Below are 13,157 nucleotides of genomic sequence, written 5' to 3'. Positions count from 1 at the left end.
TGAGATTATATTGACATTTGTGCGCCTGCGCTACGCAAACACGCAATCAAACAGATACGAAACGATAACACCGCTGCCCAGGCACGTGCCAAACACCTTGGCAATAATGTCAATGTTCACATGGACGCGTTATTCCAAAAACAGGGGTTTCTTTTTTCATTGAGCCCAAATGGCATTGAAACCAATACGCAGTCTTCGTGCTGCTTACATTTGGTAAAGAAACTGGATTGGCGAAAACATTTTTGATGAGTGGATATTGCGCAGGTAACTAAACCCTGATGCCAAAAGGGGGCGCCATCAAACTCTGTGGTATCACTTGTAGGTATTTAGGCACACACGATAAGCCGAGATCAGTCCTGAATTAAATTACAGACATTTCATACATTATTACATGATTATGACAGGTTGATCCCTTCTCTTTTGGTCACAAATATTAGCTCTGAGCTGATGTAAAATGTCTCATTTGCAACGAAGTTTGTTATTCTGCTAATAAGTGGGCAAAGTGAAACTTGATTTGTCAAACTCGAGGGTCTTTGCAATTTGCCCTACCAACAAGAGCATCAGCATTCGCCTGTGTGATTCGCCTATTTCGTGGATAGTCAAACACTTTGGATAAATGTTAGGCTACTTTGTTTAGTGAAGGCAATCAAATCGCGCCAGTGCGCGCTGCAGAATCAACACGGATGACCTGTGTGCTAAGAGTGAGCTCTTACATTAGCAAACCTCGTTCTGTTATTAGTTAGACTACCACACATTAGCGCGCGCGTAAACAAAACTTAAAATCCAACAACCGAGAACAGATTTTAACTCATCGTGTTACATCTCACTCAGGTAGCGTCTGGGGAATTTTACAAAAGCAATAAAAGTCATATATCAATATAGCTATAAAACACGTGAAAAGTCTATTTATAGTCTATTACCTTTATAAAGCATGTTGCTTAACTAAATTGTTGTGTATAATAATACACGAAAAATGGACTAAATAGTTACAGAAATAAGGAAAACGCCTATCAAAAATAAAGCAAATGATCAGAACAATTTCGTCTAAAACAATTTAGATAAAACAATTTAAAATCTCTGTGATATTTCGATTTAAGCAATAGAAATAATAAATAAATAAATAAATAAATAAATCCAGATTGAAGGTTAGGGGTAACGTCAGTTTTTTCTTTTTTTATCTGCGCGTGATAAAGTGGCCTTAACAACCCCCTCGCGCCCCCTGCTTTTTTCTTCTGTTGAAATACAATAAGATTAGCTTATAATGAATCTTTTCATATGGACGCTTGCTCTTTTTGAGTGGCGCAGGTGTACAAAAGGGGGGCAACGCGGCGAAGTCTCGCGCCTAGGTGTGAGCAGATTATTCAAATAGGGCCGAGTGAAGAAGGGATTGGAGGCTCGCCCGGCGCACACGGCTATATCACAGCGCTAACACGCAGCAGCAGGCGTCATTTGAACTCCAGTCTTCAGTAGTCGCCTCTCAGCGTCCGTCAGCGTGCCTGCAGCTGACTTACACGCGCACACACACATACACGCTCAGACGCACAAGCGCGCACACAAGCACACATGCTCCAGCCTTTGACGAGAGAGCGCAACTAGAACACAAGGATCCTTGTGGTTCCCAAACAGCCACCGACGAGGACGCTCTTGTCTGGGGAAGCCCTCTGAAAACTGAGCGGAAACTTCAGGATGCTCGGGGCTGTCAAAATGGAAGGACACGATCACGCGGACTGGAGCACCTACTATGGAGAGCCTGAGGTAGGTAGCCAACCCTAAATATATATGTATATAGTTTTTTTCCACATGGAAAGCGATTTCGTTTTATACAACTCGGTATTAGCCCTGAGATAATATTAACTTTGAGATCAAATATTGACTTGAGGCGCCTCCAAATCCTCCCCCATCTCGGCGCGCTGCACTATCCTAACAAAACTTGGGCTTGACATAAAATACAAACTTCCTTCCAGGCGTGGACGCTTATATATATATATATATATATATATATATATATATATATATGCTGAAAAAAAAACATTTTACCACAAATTCTGAACAGAAGTTTATTTTATTACGAATAAATATTTAACTTGAACGTTTAATGAATGTTCAAAAGTAAATCTTATTCTCGTCTAAGTTCCATCAAACCGATCGGTTTGGTCAGTTTTAACAAGTATGTCCCTTTTTTTTTCAATCATAAGCTGAAAAAATTATATTTATTGAACTTCCAAGCTCTAAATTTAATTTATTAAAGACCAAGGCAAAACATTTTACAAAGTCTTATGGACATTTAAATTTAATTATGAAATTATATTTCCATAAAATAATGGTTTTATAGCTTACTTATTTTTGTAATAAGATCGATCTTAACAAAAACTTCTTTCCCCCTTTTAGTGTTACACCTCTGTCGGCAATATGAACACTGGACTGGGAATGAATTCTATGAACACCTACATGAGCATGTCTGGAATGAGCACAGCGGCAAACATTACGGCCAACACCATGAACATGTCGTACGTGAACACGGGCATGAGCCCCTCCATGACTGGCATGTCGCCGGGCGCAGGTGCCATGGCGGGTATGGGCCCGGCCATGACAGGAATGAGCGCAGCACTCAGCCCGAGCATGAGCCCGATGACGGCTCAAGCGCCTTCCATGAACGCCCTGACATCCTATACGAACATGAACGCCATGAGCCCCATGTATAGCCAGTCAAATATTAACCGATCCCGCGACCCAAAAACGTACCGAAGGAGCTACACGCACGCCAAGCCGCCGTATTCATATATCTCCCTGATCACCATGGCCATCCAGCAGTCTCCGACCAAGATGCTCACCTTAAGCGAAATCTACCAGTGGATCATGGACCTGTTTCCCTTTTACCGACAGAACCAGCAGCGCTGGCAGAACTCCATCCGCCACTCGCTCTCCTTTAACGACTGTTTCGTCAAAGTGCCTCGGTCACCCGATAAGCCCGGCAAGGGTTCGTTCTGGACCCTGCACCCCGACTCGGGCAACATGTTTGAGAACGGCTGCTACTTGCGACGCCAGAAGCGTTTCAAGTGCGAGAAAGCTGCAGGCAAGGAATCTGGCCGGAAGTCGTCCGAGCCCGGTTCACACAGCAGCTCCGAAAGCTGCAACGGCAATGAATCTCCGCACTCAAACTCCTCCGTCAGCGAGCACAAACGGTCGCTTTCCGACTTGAAGTCAAACCCGGGAATGAGTCCAGAGCACAACGCCACCTCTCCAGTTTCCCAGCACCACCACCAACAGCAGCAGCAGCATCTAATGGCGCAGCACCACGCTGTGCTCGCGCACGACGCGCACTTGAAGCCAGATCATCATTATGCTTTCAACCACCCGTTCTCCATCAACAACCTTATGTCGTCCGAGCAGCAGCATCACCACAAAATGGACCTGAAAACGTATGAGCAGGTGATGCACTACGGCTACAGCTCGCCAATGGCCGGTGCGCTCTCCATGGGCTCTATGGCGGCAAAAGCGGGTTTCGACTCGTCGCCGTTAGGAGCGGACACGTCCTATTACCAAGGCGTGTACTCCAGACCCATCATGAACTCATCCTAGTCTGGTGGAACTTTTCACGTGTTTGTAAATTTGTAAAAAATTACTCTTTGTGCATACGTATTCTGGACATTTTTGACGTTTCGCGTTATTTTAGTGGTCACGTTTATTAGTAATTATTTTGTAACAAAATGTGAAGAAACGAATGTGACGAACTCTGTTCGACGACTTTGAAAATGGACCAAAAATTACAGCTGATCTGAATCTGGGAATCTCCAAATGAAACGGAGGAACGGTTCTTCATTCATTTGTGAAAACATTATTTATGGCTTGTAAATGTGTATTCTTGTAGACAATGATGACAACAGAATCTATATTAAAGTGTTATTTGAATTTTCAACACGGTCTGTAAATGTGGTTCTTGTTCATCAAAAATAATGTTTAGATATGATCACCCTACAAAATAACCACAATACCACAAACAATTTATTTATTTATTCATTTAAATTGCAGGCCTTTCTGTAAAGGCATTTCCTTCTACTAATTAAACGCATATTTTGTTTATTAAAAACATAAAACGAACAAGTTGTATATGTATAATGAACGAAACCAATACAACCTACGTTTATAATATTGATTATCTCTAAATGTGTAAATAGTAATATAGGCTAGACTGAGTGTGGTGCAAAGCAGTCTCCTAGGAATTCTTTTTCCACAGCCAATTAGCCAGACATTCAATAAATAAGCTTTGTTGGACTGATGAGATGTCCGAGGAGCTATGCGAGAATTTAGATAAGGAATTAAAACAGGTGTTTCAACAAACAAATGGTAGTACAAAAAAATTGACATTAAGCTGTTCTCTTTTGGTTGTTTTTATTTTTAAACCCAAACATATAATATAATATAATATAATATAATGCTTAAAATCACATACACATACTCTCAATATGTATTTACCACATTTTATTAGATTGGTGTGGGGGTGGTGTTTCAAGTTGCCTGTTAAATGATGACAGTGATGGTAAAGACTACAAGACAACAACAACAACAACGATAATAATAATAATAATAATAATAATAATAATGAAGAAGAAAAAGAACACACATATTGAAAATTTTTATTTTAAAAGAGAATATTAAAGAGATATTGTAAAAGAGAGGCGGAGAGGAATCAGGTATCTTTATTGGAATAGCTGACAGACGGATTAAAAAAAAAATTAAAAATTCACGAAAATCATATTTTCAATAAGAACCCATAGTTTATTTTGCTTTATTTTTCTTTCCTAACCTTTCGCTTATGGCCCACATTGCATATATTCTAAAGCAATTCTTCTGCTTACAGTCCCTAAATCACTCAGTGATCCCACTAAAATTCACCTTAATATATTTTATAATTTATGCACATTGTGTTGGGGCCTTTAAGGAAAATAAAGTTGCTAACAAAGTACACATTCTATTTGGCAGATGCAATATGGTCAGTGGCCGGTTTATATTTTACATCAGTCTCTGCGCTCACTATAGGCCTATACTGATCAACTACAAATAAACAATAGCTGGTAAACAATTAAAATATTGTGTTAATACATATATAGGATGTGTACCCGGATAAGCAAATTGCAAGACTCTAAACTTTGAATTGAAGCACGACACTAATGGGTAAATTTGCACAGATATTAAATTTCGGCCCCTAATTTTAGACTTAGGCCTAATGTGAAGATGAATTTTTATAGCTCGCTGATCGATATCGCTGTAAAAATAATCATTTTTTTTTTAAACTAGCGGGGCAGCGAAATCTTTGCTTTGTGCTAAAGTCAACAGTGGCAGAGTTTGAGCTCAAATAAATGCCGCGGTGCCTGGAGCACTTTGCAGAAGGCAGCGAGCGAGCAGCGGACTCTAACTCACGACTTTCATTTACAGCAGCTTACAGGTAGGAGCAACTCATGTCTTCACAGCAGATTTCCGCACACTTGACCCGCATGCTGGGGTTTACACTCGGCGGGCAGCGTTTGACAAAAGGGGACGAGGGAGTTTTTTGTCCTCAATATTCAGAGATACAGTTCGCGGATTGTAACAAGACCCGCTGGAGCATTTTCTCTTGCGCGACTTGCTGCTGACAGACAACTTTAGCTGATAGATTATGTACTTCATTTATACTGCAGGAGAAATGCGCTTTCTCCTTCAAGCGAACAAGAGCCAGGACTGTCCACCACGACCCACAGAGTTCTCATCTGTAGAACGATTGAATGGGTGATATTTTCCATTGCTGAGTGATTATAACAATACGCTGCGTTAACGAAACTTAACATGTGAGACAGTTTCTCGAAATAGTTACGCCGTCCAGTCACATTCAAGAGGTTTGCGTAATGGTGCGTATGCTATATAACTACGCGTAGTAAAGATAGGAGGAAATGGTAGGCTATATTTCGCTAAACGCGTATTACAAGCAGGTTTGCAGTTCAGGAACACACCTGGTTTACTTCACATACTTCAGACGGAAATGGGAATGCATTACAGATAATTGACAGGGAAAACAAAGCTTTTGCATTCTTACACTACTAGTAATATAGCAACTCGTGGTTTAGTTACTGTAATTGACCGGGCGTCTTTTGGCATTAAGAAGTAACAAAATCATCATCATCATTATCATCATCATCAAGAACAACTCCAACAATAATATCAACAATAAAAATGATCATGATAATAATTATTATGATATAATATTATTATTATTATGATATAATATTATAATAACTACTTATAATAATAATAATAATAATAATAATAACAACTATACGTATTATTATATTTATACCATATAATATTTTTTATTATTATTGCCTGAAGGCTTTGTAAATATTAAATATTACTAAGTAAGTATTACAATCTTGGCTGCCTTCCGGCAGTCGTATTTTCACAGTTTTCACTGTTTTTCCACAGTTCGTATGATTTTTAAATAATGCAAGTCATTTTAATTTACTACTCGCTTATATATTATATATATAGTTACACTTAACTAAAGCCAACATAATAATAAAAATAAAGGCCTAAAATACTACCACTACTACTACTACTAATAAAAGCAGTGAATAATAATAATAATAATAATAATAATAAAAATAATAATATGGTGATGATGATGATATTGATGATGACGACAATGATGATGATGATATTTATTATGTTTCCAAACTATTATACAAAGTCAAGAACTCTTTACAGGTCTGCCGCTCCAGTAAGTGTAATGTCTGAAAATGGGTATTAAAAAAATCTGATGGCGGCTATAATGGGCTCAAAATACGCACGAAAAATGAGTTGTGTTTCTAAGCGCATAACATTACTCCCAATTAACATGACCTTTATCAAAGAGACTGTTAGGCTTAATCACCTTTATTGTGAAATCCATTTAATCGTATTACATGGCCAAAAAGTGCTTCAATTTTAGAGGATACTTGCAATATGAAAGTCTGAAAGTATAGCCAATAAAAATTGATCAACATTTCCCAAGTTGTAGTGTAGGAATGTATTTTTATTTGTATATATATATATATATATATATATATGACATCAAAATAACCTATAATAAATCTTGTTATGGGTGACCTAGGCACAGCCAATAATAAAACTTGGCAATGTTCGGTGTATTACGTAATCCGCAGAGGCAATCTGGTGCGCGCTTTGCCTGTCTAAAGTTCGGAACACCCAAGTAGATCGTATCCAAGGAAACGGCGCGCGGCCATCTTACCGGCGTTAAAGCGGCTTTTACGCCGCGGCTGCGACAGGAGCGACACAGCAGCCCGACTTAACTTCTCCCTCACACCAAATGCTCTTAATCCCCAAAGCACAGCAAAGTAAAGCTGCTGCCCCACAGTATATTAAAAGAACACAAAGTCAGCGCGAGTTCGGGAAAGGCAGCTTCTTTGACAGCAGCGATTCCCACACGGCTCTGAGGATGCACGAAAATGTCTTTAATAACACAAGTATACACTGCGATGAACATTTATTTATGTATTATCTTTCTTAGCTTTGTGAGCCAAATAAACAGTAAAACATGACATCAGGTTAATACATTTGCGTCTACTCTGTACATGCTGTCTAATATTAGGCTAATTTTGAAAAGCTCTGGTTAATTTGTTTTTACAAAATTATTCATTTTACATTGTAAATATAAATATGTGTATACATGTGTCTATATATGAATATATGTGTCTTTAAAATATGAACTGACCTATAAGTTATTATTATTATTATTATTAATAATAATAATAATAATAATAATAATAATACCTCCACTACCACCACCACCAACAACAACAAAAATAACAAAAACAACAACAACAATAATAATAATAATAATAATAATAAGGAAATATAATCATTATCTTCAACTGATATAAGAAAAATGTATAGTCAGAAAACACATACATTACAATACCCTGTATCAGATGCGATTTAAAAAATATAGATTTTATTTATTCTTCTCATTTTAACCTTCTATAGACAAACATTATGTTAACAATTAACAAACATTAACAAACATTATCATGATATCTATGTTCACTCACAATAGCAGTGCTGAAATGTCCATTCTCCTGAAAAAAAAAAATCGAAAATTACATGTAAATACATAATTATCACAGGATTTGGTATGGGGAATACATAATATAGTAAGAACATCATATTGTGGGAATTAGTAAGTTATTAAAATAATAACATTAGGACACTTAACACATTACAAATGCATATAACATTTGTGAGATCATGTGAATCTGCAGTATAGTGGTGAATATGGGGTGGATTGTATTGCAGAAGTGCCAAGCACATAAAGCTATGGCAATACAACAGGCCAGATTTGCATAGCACAAGTGTGTCGGGTATCAGGACGTGTGGTAGACTCAGGGTCATAGCTTTATCTGAGCATATTGTGGGGCTGAAAAGGCTGAGGCCAACAGTTCTAGAAAGTGCAATATGTGCTTTAAATACATTTAAACAGGTTTTTGCTGGCCAGTGTCCTGTTGTGTAAGCATAAAATAAAACCATCTTAAATGTATTTAGTAGATTAAATTGATACATTTAGAGAAATATCTTCACAATTTTTAGGTTTGCACAAAATTGTTATATTTTGTGCTTTAAAATCCTACTGGCAATCAAATGTAAATGACACCCAGTTAACAAATTCACATCATTTTTTGTTTTCCTGCTAAGACTACGCTGTAGAGAGACAGATGGAAGGTAGCGGAAATAGGCCAGGGTTGCAACAGAGGTCAATAGTGTGTTCACACTGCTCTAACAGCATAGTGTGAAATTCCTGCCTGGTACTTTCTCTCATACACAAGACTTGCCAAACCACAGACAAGATCCTATACACATGGTTACTCTTCACAAACTCACATGAGGGTTTATACGCAAACTGCAAACTATAATCTTTTCAGATGCCCTTTAAAAGATGTCTTCGGCATTCTCTTTTCAGTGCAATTCTTCAGAACATCACATATAAACAAGGATACATAAGAGATGAATTTCATTTATATTTTACAAAATAGCTGGTTCATGTTTGTTCCCATTCCCTTGTCCAGACACACATATACATACACGTATGGTATGGATTCCAGTAATTCTCACCCTCATCCAACATTTCCTTTGGTTAAAGTCTACAGTTCAAGACTAAGTCACTGGGAAGGACACTCAACTCATTAAATCTTAATGAAAGCAATAAACACAGGTGCCAGCAATTCATTCAGACGCCCAAACCAATCTCCATTTCCCGCTAAAGGCAAACAAGCCCAGATGCCCCAGTGTGATTCGCTGAATAACAAAAGCAAATCAAATTTTTGTCCTGCATGTGTTCCCAATGCAGAAATGAAGAGGCAATAGGTTATGCCGAGACAGAGCTTGTCCAATTTATTGTACGTGAGACGGGTGTGTCACTGAGGTGATTCCAGCATTTTCTAGGACAGCAGAGAGCTTGTAGTTGAGAGGATGGCAGGAATATCTATGCAATATTCATGAGAACCTATTCCTTTAAGATAGAACTGGGCAGACATGCATGATGATTAAAAAATGTCTGCACCCCTTACAAGTCCCCCAAACTATATACAGGATAGTTCTAAAGTCTAGATCCAAAGTCTTTTTTATCATGTATTTTTCTTTTTATTTCAGACCCCAAATGGCTTTGACATTACCAATAGAAGATGGAATAGAACGAGTCATAACACTAATCAGCTTTTTTCTCTGGCATCATCTAAGGCCATAGTCTGTAAGAACTGTCCCAGAACAACTGTTTCATTAAAAGAGAAAATCAGCTCGGCATGTAAGAACGGCAGTTCTGATAAATAAAAATGTTCAACATTCTCACATTATTTAGTGTAGACACAAGTGGGCAAAGTCAGAGGAGCATTTGGTGCAATTTACATTTTTTGTTTGCCTTTGCATCCAGACCTAGTACACAAGGCACAATCTAGATACTTTAGACTAGATACTTCTACTTCTAGATACTTAATTCAGCCCAAATTATATGATGCTCTATGGATAATCTAGTCGGTATGTTTGCAGTCTATATATGTTTGAAAATTCATTGTATCTTTTTTTTTTTAATCCAAGTCAAAAATAATAAAAGCACAGTTTTTTTCAGAACTTTACAATGTACCATTTGCTAGATTTAAAGACCTCTAGCCTTGCTCTATATTACCTTTTCTCACGTTACATGAACGCATATGTAATCTAATATAAAAGGTACAGATCTTTCATCATGCTGAGATTAATGTGTGAATAAAGCACTGTTAAAACCCCAGAGATGAGATTACTTGTAGATACTACAGGGTAGTGCTCCCCAGACACACACAATTTAACCCTTGTCTGCTTACCACTGACAGTGACATAGTGGCCAGACTAATTCAATTTTCTGTCAGATTAAGTATATGTAGTATTGTTGGGAAAGTAGATTTATCATCAGTGATTTACAAAAGAAAGACCCCCCCAGCATAGACATACAACAGAATCTGTCAAAGATTGTGCTGTGTTAAATGACCTATACATTTTTAACATGCCTAAATTACTGTTATTCAGAGCATCAGACACGAAAACATAACTTTAGATAAACATTACATAAACAGTCACACTTGACTGTTGTGGTTACGCACAGTCATACAAAAAATGCTATTTACAAATTTGCTAAAAAAAAAATAAAACAGGCTCATCATTTAAAGTACTGTTCAGTTTGGGCTTACCAACCATTACCATAACTGTGTATCTGGGGCTTAAGCGGACCAACCCACCATTAAGGCCACTTATCCCAAAGACTGTTCTGTTACTATACCAATGCAAATAAGTCATCTGCACATGCAAAGCTGTGCATTATTAGAGACTAGTCCAACATGATGAATCCTTTTGAGCAGTGCAGATGATTTAGACGAAGGGAAAGATTAATTACAACATAGGGTTTGCTTATGAGAAGAGCATTTGCAAAGAGGTAGGCTTTTCAAATACCTGGCTTTCAGAATGTTGTGGTTAAAATCCCCAATGTTAAAAATGCTAATGCTCCACTAGTTGTTAGAAATATATACTTTGTAAAAAAAAAAAAAATCTAACATCAAGAGGTTCTAGGCAAGTATTAAATGGATATATACACTTTATTTGACTGGAAATGCTGAATTAAATGGGCAGTCTGAGGGTTTTCTGAGAATTTCCATCAAAAACACTAAGCTTCTTCAATTTTCCTTAAATTGACAGTTATTATACTGCACTCTAAATTAGAACCAATTGCCTGCTCTAATGTACCGTTTGTATCTGAGGTATTAAACAATTACATTACATTTACATTAAACAGAAAATTAATGCCTTTTCATTATTATAAAAAAAATAAAAATGCATATAATAAATAATACTTACATTTTCTTATTCTCTATACTGCTTATTTATGGGTCCTATCCCCGGGAACCTGGGGCACTAGGTGGGGTACACATTGGACCGCAGAGTAATAAATAATACATTAATATAAAATGAAAACGCCTACATGTAATAATAGTGGTGGTTTGACAGACATCTTGATTATGAATAATATTGCACATAGGTTTTTTTTTACGATGTTTCTTTTATATATCTATAATTCAAATCAATTCACAATAATAATAACTTGGCCATTGATGGAACAAACAACACACTTAACACATGCAAAGATTTTTATTTCATCCCCATCAATGAACTGTTCTGGGATTTACTGAAATCTTAATCATAATTGCAAAAAATACAAACAAACAAACACACAAACCAACAAACAAGCAAACAAACAAACATCTTAAACTTTGTGTATCAAGTACAAGATGTCTAACAAGCAGTAAGCCAGCATCTAGAGGAGAGGTCTAACTGCTACAACACATTTTACTGAGCAGTTGGTGATAAACGCAGTTAGCCCCTCCTTGGCTTAAAGCAATTAATTCAGGCACCCTGACATCAACTCTCCAATCCTCTGACAGCTTGGAGCCCAAATCAAAATGCTAGTTCTCCTGGGAACAGGAGAAGATAGCCGACTCTTTTCTGGACTGTTTGCTCACTGGGCCTGAGAGCAATCTTCCTTGCTGAATGAAATGCAAGGACACAAACAATGTGGCGGCGAGAGAATGGAAGACGGGGAATGAACAGTTTGGACTATTTGCTCAGCAGAAGGGCAGTCACAAAGGCTGGCCCATGGCTTTCCCATGCATCAAGCCTCTTAGTCTTAGCACTCCTTTGTTGCTGGGTTTCGTTCAGATAAGAGCCCAGCTGCCCCATGCATTTAATTCCCATTGTACAACATACTGTATAGTCATTTATCTGCTTTTAGGTGGCTTTTTGTTATTTTGTTATTCCATAAGTGTGCATCATATCACCCAAGTTTCTCCATGGTCTGCCTTCACCTTTGCATGTGCAATCGTTTAGGGAGGATGGATCAAGAATGAGGCAAGGTCAAGACTACAGAAGGATAATACCTCAAGTCTTCTCCTTTCACTTAGGCATGTGTGCATATGCTTTAAGCTGTTATAATGCTAGTTATCTCATTAAATCAGTTGCACCATGAATAATTTTATTTAAGCAATTAACAGCAATTAAGAGAAATTACCCCTTGGGAAAAAACATGAGTAGAGTGTATGAAATAAAATTGCCTAAGATTTTATTATTCTTAAAACAGGGGTTTTAAATAGAGCACAACACCCAAAAAAGATTATTACATGAATCAAAACAATGCCATGTGCCATTTGCATCTAGGATTCTAAAGCTGTCTGTGACCACAAAAGTACAAGTTAGTCAAGGATAAAACTTCACAAGGTCACACAGGGTCATGAAGAAATAATATTAATTATCAGAAAGCCTGCAGGACAGATGTGTTAAAGATAGCATTATGCACAATTGCCTAGTTATTGTACATCTAATGTTGGACTATTATTAATATGATAATCACTACAACATCTACAGCCAATTATTACTAAGACCACCACTATTATTTCCACTTCTTTTGGAATGACGACACTAGTAATCCACTACGTATTCCAGTGCTTCTACTACTTCTGTACTATAAGTATTTTTTTTGATTGTTTAAAATTTCTTATCCAAATGTAAATTACTTTTAATTTATTTATATATGAAAAATCCAATAATGTATGATTATAAAC

At 37.3% G+C, this 13,157-nt stretch overlaps 1 protein-coding gene across 1 annotated transcript; it reads left to right on the top strand.

Moving 5' to 3' along the window:
- The first annotated feature begins 1,462 nt into the window (after positions 1 to 1,462).
- foxa2 (forkhead box A2) lies at positions 1,463 to 3,892 on the top strand. The gene is made up of 2 exons (XM_053510090.1): positions 1,463 to 1,755; positions 2,389 to 3,892. Exons 1-2 carry the CDS (start codon positions 1,687 to 1,689, stop codon positions 3,577 to 3,579), a joined length of 1,260 nt encoding a protein of 419 aa, XP_053366065.1. The 5' UTR covers positions 1,463 to 1,686; the 3' UTR covers positions 3,580 to 3,892.
- The last annotated feature ends 9,265 nt before the right edge of the window (positions 3,893 to 13,157 follow it).

This window comes from Clarias gariepinus, chromosome 13 (genome assembly GCF_024256425.1).
Source record: "Clarias gariepinus isolate MV-2021 ecotype Netherlands chromosome 13, CGAR_prim_01v2, whole genome shotgun sequence".
Taxonomy (NCBI): domain Eukaryota; kingdom Metazoa; phylum Chordata; class Actinopteri; order Siluriformes; family Clariidae; genus Clarias; species Clarias gariepinus.
This window is presented reverse-complemented; position numbering and strand designations above follow the sequence as displayed.